The 10,245-nt window shown below is 34.0% G+C and overlaps 1 protein-coding gene and 1 pseudogene across 1 annotated transcript; one reads left to right on the top strand and one right to left on the bottom strand.

Annotated features, from left to right (window-relative positions):
• The first annotated feature begins 1,129 nt into the window (after window positions 1-1,129).
• Window positions 1,130-2,152, top strand: LOC107854410 (histone H3.2). The gene has a single exon (XM_016699423.2). It carries the CDS (start codon window positions 1,625-1,627, stop codon window positions 2,033-2,035), a length of 411 nt encoding a protein of 136 aa, XP_016554909.1. The 5' UTR covers window positions 1,130-1,624; the 3' UTR covers window positions 2,036-2,152.
• Window positions 2,153-6,100: 3,948 nt separating this feature from the next.
• LOC107854408 lies at window positions 6,101-8,377 on the bottom strand (annotated as a pseudogene).
• Window positions 8,378-10,245: the final 1,868 nt, after the last annotated feature.

The following is a 10,245-nucleotide window of genomic DNA, read 5'->3' as shown; positions in this document are numbered from 1 at the left end:
TCGAATTAATAATTAAATAAAGTATAAAAAAAAGTTAGTAGGCGTTTGACCATGAAACTTTTTTCATTTTTTTCAGAAATTAGTGGTTTTTGGCCATAAAAATTATTTTACTTCAGCAAAAACTGTTTTTGAAAAAGTGAAAACAAGTTTTCACTTTCACTTCTCTCATAAAAAGTAAAAAAAAACTCCAACTTATATTTATGACTAGGGGTGTTCATGGGTTTGATTAAAAACCAAACCGAACCGTAAACCGAACCAACCCGATTGAAAAAATCGACGTTTGGTTTGGTTTAGTTAGGTTTGATTTTAAATTTTAAAAAATCGATGCTATTTGGTTTGATTATGGTTTTACTAAAAAAAATCGTGAAAATAACCGAACCGATAAATTTTTTATATATATATATATATATTATAATTATTTATATATAATTTATAAATAAAAGATAAATATTTTATTAAATTTAATCTAAAACTAAATTTTAATCTATGTCTAGCCCAACCAAGATTTTAGCCCAATTGCCCAAAACTCCAAACCCAAGCCCAAATCTACCTACTATTATTAATAAGTTAACCCTACGGTTCCTACCTCACTTTTTCTACTTCAGCTTTCATAATACGAGTTACCATGGTCCATGGTTCAAATGGTAGTTTTATATCTCCTTGTTTATTCAATCGTTTTCCTAAATGGTTAGCTCACCTAGCTAGTCTTTTAAGTAAATAGATAACTCAAATTTGCCCAACTCTGTCTCTTCTTGCAGTATACTGTAACAGAATACAAAGTTTTATTTTACAATGTACATGTATGTGTTTGTATGTTGTTGAATAATCTTAGTGCCTACAATACAAAGCTGGTGCTATTCATCCCAATGTTGATTTTGTTTAATGTGTTTGTTCTGATTTTTTATAGTGTCATTTGTCCATCACTGTACAAATATTTCATGAGAAATTGTTCAATGTGATACTCTTTTCTATGAGTTAAAAAAATGAGTTTATTCTAGAGATAGTTGGAGTAGGCTAATCAATAATCGAAAAAACTAAAAAACCAAACCAAACCGAACCAAATCGAAAAGAACCAAACCACCGATTATTTTCTTTTTGTGGTTTGATTTGGTTTTAGAACTTAAAAAACTGACTAAAATGATTTTAGTTATGGTTTTAACCACTAATCGATCCATGAACACCTCTATTTATGACTAAACACAACTCTAATTTTAAAAAATAATCATATTTATAGGCAAATGAGGCCTTAATTTTCTAACAGTAGCAAAATTACGGTCGAAAGAGAATTGATAAAAATAAAATTATGTCAATTGCAAAGTAACGTCAAAGAAAAGCGCTGAATCCACATGGCAGATACGCAAAAAGAAAACAACAGCAGTACGTGGCAGATACGCATTCGTCAATTTGACAGCACTAAGATCGCCATCCGAGCAAATCACCTCTGTCCAATCTCCACCGTTAAATACAAAAGCTCAATCAACGACGCCAAAACAATTTCAAAATCTTTCCCCCAAATTTACAACCTTCGCGCCCCTCTATCTCTCTATATAAATCCCCCATCACCCATTTCTCAAATTCACTACAATTCCACAACTCAATTTTATCGCACTACATATTCAGCAAAATGGCTCGTACTAAGCAAACAGCTCGCAAATCCACTGGTGGAAAGGCTCCAAGGAAGCAGCTAGCCACCAAAGCTGCAAGAAAATCTGCTCCAGCAACCGGAGGAGTGAAGAAGCCTCACCGTTTCCGCCCAGGAACTGTGGCTTTGAGGGAAATCAGGAAGTATCAGAAATCAACAGAGTTGTTGATCAGGAAGCTGCCGTTTCAGAGACTTGTGAGGGAAATTGCACAGGATTTCAAAACGGATCTGAGGTTTCAGAGTAGTGCTGTTGCTGCTCTACAAGAGGCTGCTGAGGCATACCTTGTTGGTTTGTTTGAAGATACTAATCTTTGTGCTATTCATGCTAAGAGAGTTACGATTATGCCTAAGGATATTCAACTTGCTAGGAGGATTCGTGCTGAAAGAGCTTAAGACGAAGTTTTTAGGGTTTATGTCTAATGTAGCTGATTTGAGTTGTAGTATGTGTAAACTGTTGGTTTACTTGTATTCTGGAATCTGATTAATGGAATTTGTACTTTGTTTGTTCAATCGAAGGTCTTGTTATTATATCTGTGTGTTATTTCCCATCCATTGATTATTGTCACTTGTTAGTAGCTTTGGCTTTTTTCTGTTATATACTGAGCTCTCAGTACATCAACTTTGCTTACTACATTTGTTCATTGTTATTAGCAAGCTTCATTTGCAAGACTCCTTTTTTCTTTTTGCTACTTACTGGTGATGTGTCCGGTGTTTAGAGTGGAACAACAGCACTGATTCACAAAGACCTGTCTTTGGAATTTCCTGTTCCCTTTTGTATTTCTCGTAGGAAGTGGAACCCCAATTCTAGCACTTCTTGAGATTTGAGTCATTTTATTGGGTACTTGTTGATGGGAAGTGACATGTTTTGGATTTAGTCAAGGTGTATGTAAGTTAGTCTAGACACCTCTATGGTCATAAAAGATCTACTTAATAACCCCAAGTTGAACTTAGCTGCATTTGACATGGTGGCCATCTTAATGAGTTTTTTATGGTGCTGCTGTTGTAATTGAACTGAGATTGGTCTTTTGTGAGGCATCTCATATCCTGCAATATTTAGTTGAGTTTTGAATTTGTACAATTTCTGAATACTAGACGGCTTCAGGCTAATTACATACTATGCTTATCTAAGTCAAGACTTCTCCAGCTTCATGATATTATATGGTATATGGTCTGAGATTTCTTGCTGTTGCTTTGTGAATTGATTATTGGATCAATATTCAACTCTGCCTGCACTTGTGCGCGACTGAAGTTTGCCATTAAGCACAATAATCTGATTGATGTGAATGCAAATTGGAATGGATTCGTTGAAGATGGGATTTACTAATGTAAAACTCTGAAGACTCAATTTATGGAAGTATATGTAAACTGCTGGTTTTTTAGCATTTGAGATCTATTTAGTGAAACCACTAGTTCAATTTTACTCAAAATCAAAGGTCCTGATTGTACATATTTATGTGATAAATTTGCCTACAATTGAAAACTGAAACACTATTTTGTGATGAGGCTTTGGGCATTACATAAAGCTACTCTATTTGGAATGGGGGAATTTAGGAATCTTTATTTTTGAAATGGTGTAAATCTTTCTTCTTTTTACCTTGTGATATTTGGGTATGAAGAAGTTCCATTTATGGTACTTATTGACTGCTTGCGGTTGCCATGTATTTCGGGGAGGAATAAATCATCCAGATTCCAAAATACTAACCCTCTTTTTTATGGTGGTTTGCCATGGTATGGTATGGTATAATTATTAAGAGAACCATGTTTGTTTTGATTGTTTCTTAAAATGTATAATATGTTATTGTTTAATCTCATGGTTTGGTAACCATGAAAATCTCCATTTTATGTAATCACCGATTTGATGGTATCCCATGGTTTGCTTATTTTTTTTTTCAATTATGCTCTTATTTAATATTATGTAATCTTATTTTTTCCTTCACCTTATATTATTTAACTCCACCTTCTGCTCCGATCCCCCCCCCCCCTCCCTCCTCCCCCCCCCCCCCCCCCCACCCCCCCCCCCCCCCTTTTTTTTTTTTTTTAAATATTTCAAAAATTTGTTCTTACCCAACCCTCATCCCCGACCCACCCCCACCACCTACTAGCCCCCCTCCCCCACCAATTTCTTTTTTATTTTTAAAATTTATTTTTTAAAACTTTCAAGAAAATTTTCTTACACCATCCCCTACCATCTCCCCACCACACCCACCACATACACACAAAAAAGAATTTTTTTTTTAATTAATTATTTTTTTAAAAAATTAAACTTTCTTTTACCCCCACCCCTACCCCTACCCCTATCCCACCCCCTACTCCACTGCCCTCACTCCTAAATATTTATTTTAAAAGAATCATTTTTTAACCCCGCTACCCTTTATCATATTCGTTTTCATTAGTTTGTGTTAAATATATACAAATGCTTTTAGAATTTTTTTTTCTTTGTGTTACGAACACAAGAAAATAACACAAAGAAAAAAAGTAAGAAACAATTTATTTTCCTGAAAAATATTTTTTTTTGGATTCCATTACCAAACACATCCATAGCATACACAAAATATGCATTCAAACTTTGTACTTGTCGTTAGTGTCTCGTCTCAAAACACCAAAAAGAAATGAAATTTGTTACAATAAAAAATAAATTCGATAATATTTATTTGACCTACTATTTTTTTGACTTTGTTAGAATTTACATAAATTTAACAACTTAATATATCTACATGACATAATTATGACAAAATAGTAGGAAGAAAATTATTTTATTAATAATTATTGATAAATTTAACATTTATAATGATTAAGGGCATTTTAGTAAACTTTACCAGTTACAATACAGTACCATACTGTCAAACCAAACAATAAAACTGTCATCAAACAACAGTGAATGATATAGTCTATCCAAATATTGTATTGTACTATACTGTACCGTACTATATCATATCATACATTATGAAACCATGGCAAACCACTATCCAAATAAAGAGTAAGTAGGGGTTGAGCTCCTCTCCATTTTCTCCAAGTTGACACATGACATCAATTAAAATGAATGGTTAAGATTTGACTAATAAATATTTTATATATTTGCTTCCAAATTTTTTTTAGTAATTCCACAATTATAACTACAAAATTATTTTATTCATAAATATATTTTTTAAAAATTCTCTCTCTTCTTACTTTTTTTCCCTAACCATGATTTGACTAGAAAAAAAATTACTCTAAGATTACAAAAAAATTCTACGGTTAAAAAAATTAATGGATACACCCTTATCATTTTAAAATTTTTATTATTTCTCCCTTTTCTGAATTTCTGAACTCTTATCATTTTTTCTCTTCGTCCAAAAAAAAATTAGCTATAAGAAAAAATTAGCAAAGACAAAATCATGACGACAGTAAATTTTTTTCTCATAAATATGAATCTTTGAGTAGTAAATTATTATAATAACACGAGCATTATTGATATTATAATAAAAATACTCAATCAGCATAGTTAAAAAGAAACTTGGTTATTAAAAATATTAAAGTTCATCATTTATATTCATAGCTAATTTTAAAAAAAAAATATCTAATGGTTAAAATAAAATTAATAAATTAACTTAAAGAAGTTGGAAGATAGACCTGGAGTATGAAAATAGAACACAACGTAGAAAAAAATATAGAAATAGAGAGGATTTTAAAAACGTAGAAATGGAGAGGATTTTTTCTTAAAAGTATATTTGTGGATAAAATAAATCTATAATTCTGATAATTGTTGAATTTCTAAAATTTTGAAAGCAAATAGGTAAAATATTTATTGTTCATATCATGATTAAAATCTTAATTTAGTTATTAAATCTTAACCATTTATTTTAACTCATCCCACGTGTCTCTCATTCAAGTAGGAACTTGAAAAAAATGGAAACAACAAAAATGAAGAGGAGCCAATCCACTAAGTACCATGACAAAGAACTACTTGACCTTGACATTTGTTATGGTCGAAAAATTACAGATAACAAAATTAATTTTGTTTATGTATCATTCCAATTTTCATTCTAAATCCATCAAAAAGTCTACTTGCTCTTGAATCTTCTTTTTGCACCCATGTTCATTGTAATATCACCAAACTCCTAACACTTTCTTTAATCACCATGTCTAAACCCAAACATGCACTTACAAAAGTGAAATAATTTTTCTCCCTAATAATCAGAAACGAAGAAATAGCAAAGGAACCAGATAACAGCAACCAAAAATTCAAAAATTATAAAATCTAAAGATGTGCTTCATGTCTATTTTTATACATTTCCAAGACAATAAGAACACTGAATGAATTTTGAAATTTGTAGTTTTCAATCCACACGACGATTGATCATATGGAACAGGTTAAGAGCCCATCTCGACTGTTTTATCAGAGCTATCTCCCACCAACACAAAAATAGTACCTCTGAATGTAACAAAACTCTTGCTTCACGAACCAAATGTATAAAGCGCTCATGTTCTGTCCCTGTAAGTCGAGGAGCACTCTTCATTGCTTTTGTAGGAATTCAAGATGAAGTGACATGAAACTTTTGAAGGAAGTGAAATGATAGAGCCAGAAAAACACAAATAAATGCAATTCACGATTCTCTGGACGTGAAACATACTTTGCATTTGTTGCTGAATATTGGATGAAGTAGCTGGTGTACTCCAAATTCTTCCCTGCTCATTGAAGCTTCCAATTACAGCTGACTGCTTTTTATCCCCAAGTCGTGTTGCAAAAAATACCATAATAAACTGATGGATCCAAAATTTCCATTACTCTTACTGCTTTTTCCTGTTCTTTGACAATAATAATTTCGTCATCTATCTTCAGATTCAACTCCAGTAGCACTCACTTTTAACTTCTTTATTTCAAAGGTTGATCTCCAGCAACTACTGCTCCAAGGATCTCACTAATAAACGTATCCTGAAATATAATAAATGCTATTAGAGGCAGAAATATCAAGAATTGAAATTCATAACGGAAACATAATGAAAAAGAACCAGTTGAGGATATATTAAGATGAGAATTCTATATCACATGCTGGTATACAGGATGCGTCTTCAGCAGGCGATATAACCTTGCATCAGGCGCCTGGTGAAGACGGCTTCTGGTGTCCTTTCCGCATAGAGCTTTTCAAGAGTTTCAGGGAATGCACTCACTTTCCGCTGCATTACTAGTGGAATGAGAGCCATATATTCAGAACTATTTTTGCAGCAAAAGGGTCAAGAAACATATTCAATTCTGCAAATTTGTTAGAAGGAAAAAGTGATGACATTTCCCATCTTTGTGTTATCATAATTGATGTGTCCCCCAACAATTAATATATCCTGCATCAAAATTCAGAAGATAATACCTTTCAAATTAATGAAAATATCTATGATGGATATTCAAGTTCTCAGCCCATAAAGCAAAACATAGAGATCAATTACAACGGAATAAAACATCTACCTAAGCTAAAGGATAACTTAATATGTTTGTTATGTGAAATTGGGGGTGTTGACTGACAAGGGAAGTTTACTTATGAGAGGACTAAATCTACCTTGGTCTTAGAGAAGGATCTGCAACTGAACTCTCACTGTCACGTTAGGATGTAGTATATCTTACAATTGGTTCTTAACTGAAGAATATTGTGTCTTGATTCTTTCCACAAAGACCACAAGAATAGAGGAACCGCTTGCCTGTTTAACCTTGCTTGTATTCTTCCCTTCCAGAATGAACTTCGCTACATTAGTCAATGGGCCATTAGTTAAAATACTAATTTTATATCCTGGATCAAGTGATTTCACCAATGATTCCAATACTTCCAATGCTCGAGGTTGTCTGACTTCAGGATGACTAGTATTTTGAGGAGCTCCGAATTCTGCAGAATTTTCTCTTGTTGTATCTGGTATTATTATTATGTGTTATATCAGGAAAATTTCAATGGTGCAGCGCTCTATTGGATGATAAACACGTGACTTTATATAAATAAAATAAGAAAAGTGATATGTCAATGCCTGTCAAATTTCACGAATGCACAAAGGAATCTGTTTCTTTCCCTATCAGAGTAGAGAATATACCGCCTAGGACTTCGAGGTAAAGAACAAGCTAACCACACAGAGTGTCCGAGTCTATATATCCATCGGTACCTTGTGGGATGACCTTGCTGTATCTGCAGTCTCCAACGGTAGAGAAAACAGTATCAGACTGGTTCACTGAGAATCCATCTCCACGGCCCATAGGAATGTCATCACGACCCATCATATGAAGCAAATCATACATACAATCAATTGTTGCAGCATTTGCCCAGCCAGTCGGACAAGAAGGATCAATCTTTTCCACAGATATACCATATTATCTGTTACTAAGATGAAACAGGAAATCATATTTCAGATAGAAACAATCAATCACCTGGCATCTGCCCCTTCCGTCCTGGTTCATGCTAAAAGGATCACAAAGTCTCGTCTGTGAACTCCATTTCTCTCTAAGTTGAACCTTGGAGTTTTACTACCATCAAAAAATGGATTTGTTCCATCAGATATACTCCATTTCAGCAAATTCATTTTCTCCTTGGTGGTTGTGTCCTTAACACATGATTGTAGCAGCTATACCCGACTTAAATGAGTCCCACATAAAATAACTCTGCGTGTATCACATTATTCTCAGTTATCAAACAAGTGTCTTTAGTACCACAAAGAATTTTAAGTTCTATATTCCTGGATCATTACCTTATAGAATTGGTCATCGAACCATGTATCACAAACCATTTTCAGCGACTTGAAACAGTGTTTTGCTTCATAAGTGTGCTGCTTCTTCTCAAATGTCTCAAAAAAGTTTTTATTCACAGGAATGGTGTTAGTGGCATCCAATGGGACAATAGTAATTGGAATGCCGGATGAATAGCCTGCACGATAATATAATGATAATAACTCCTATTCTTCAAGATAAGCAAGATGTACGACTACAAATATCAAAATAAAGGTGTGAGTAGGGATGAACCAGGTATCAGGTGTTCGGATGTTCCGATGTTTTAGGTGAATGTGAGTGTGAATGGCATGCTGACAGGGGAAAGAGGAAGAGAGTCATGTGCTAAGTAGATGAATGAAGAGAGTCATGATGAACCAGGTCCCTGTGTTGCATGATAGAGGAAGTATGATGATAGGGGAAACATTCATCCTCAGGTGGTAATTACTCTGATTAAATATAATGAATGTGCTCCAAGGAAAGAAGATAAAACTGAATAAGAAAACACTGGGAAGGATTTTGGAAGTTCCTATATATGGGGTGAGAACTATCACCAAGCAACTGCCTTCAATTGAATTCTTAGCAAATGCATCTAAGATCAATGGGAAATCTGTGGCTGCAGTGAATAGGAAATCACTCATGGGTGAGTTTCAATTGGTCTTTGACTTTGTGAAGAAGGTGATTCTGCCTAGGTCACAAAAGAAAAACATTGCCTCATCCACTGATTTGTTTGTAATGGAATGCCTCAGTAGCTTTGAATTCATTAATATACCTGCATTGATGATGGAACACATTCACAATGTGGTTCTTGGAAAGAATGGAAAGCATGACATACCTTATGGATATTGGTTGAACAAGGTATTTGACCAGTGGTATTGTCTGTGAAAATGGAACCAAAGGGACTATGCTTCAAATGCTTGGCATAAAGACATTGGTCAAGACTGAATGTGTTAATTCAGGTAGCATTTATCAAAGGGAGCTCAACAAGGAAATAGACAAACAAAAGGGCAATTTAGCTTCCAAGGATGAAGAAATCAGCAAGCTTTAGGAGACAATTAAGCATCTCTACAAAGGAAGCCCATGTGACAATGAAATGCTCAAAACTGAGAATGCTGAACTGAAGAGGGTGTCAATATTAACTGATGAGGTCCTTAAGTCAAATGCAGAGATACAATATCTCAACAACAACCTGACCCTACTCCTTTATACTCTTCTTTCTAGTTCTTGACTTGTTAATCATTCTTGATTCTTGTGGTTTTTCCCTAAGAACATTTAATTTATGCACTGCTATGATACTTATCCTACTTATGAATGAATCTTTTCTTTCTGTATTACATCTGTTTTTTTTTAAATTGCAAAGTTATTCTTCATGTTACTGTTACCCCAGTGGCCATAAGTTAACTAATTTGTGCTTAATTTACTCTTGGTTTACTGTTAATCCTTTTTAATGATGTCAAAAGAGGGAATACTGAGTAGGGATGAACCATGTATCAGGTGTTCAAATGTTTCGATGTTCTAGGTGAATGTGAATGTGAATGATATGCTGACAGGGGGAAGTATGGGATGTTTAAAATAGATGAATGAAGAGAGTCATGATGACGGGGCAAGAAATACAAATGCACTAATTAAAGGTGCATACTGACAGGGAGAAGTTCTTGCTGCAAGAGACAACGAGGGACCATATCTTGTGTTGCATGAAAGAGGAAGCATGATAATAGAGGGAACATTCATCCTCAGGTAGTAAGTACTCCGATTAAATGTGATGAATGTGCAATGTACAATGATGCTCAAATTTTATGGTTTGGTTTGTCATCATAAAAAAGGTGGAAAATTTCTATATGTAGTTTTGATAATAAGCAGCTAAACTATGAGGGACCAGGTCCCTGGATGT

This window comes from Capsicum annuum, chromosome 1 (genome assembly GCF_002878395.1).
Source record: "Capsicum annuum cultivar UCD-10X-F1 chromosome 1, UCD10Xv1.1, whole genome shotgun sequence".
NCBI lineage: Eukaryota > Viridiplantae > Streptophyta > Magnoliopsida > Solanales > Solanaceae > Capsicum > Capsicum annuum.
This window is presented reverse-complemented; position numbering and strand designations above follow the sequence as displayed.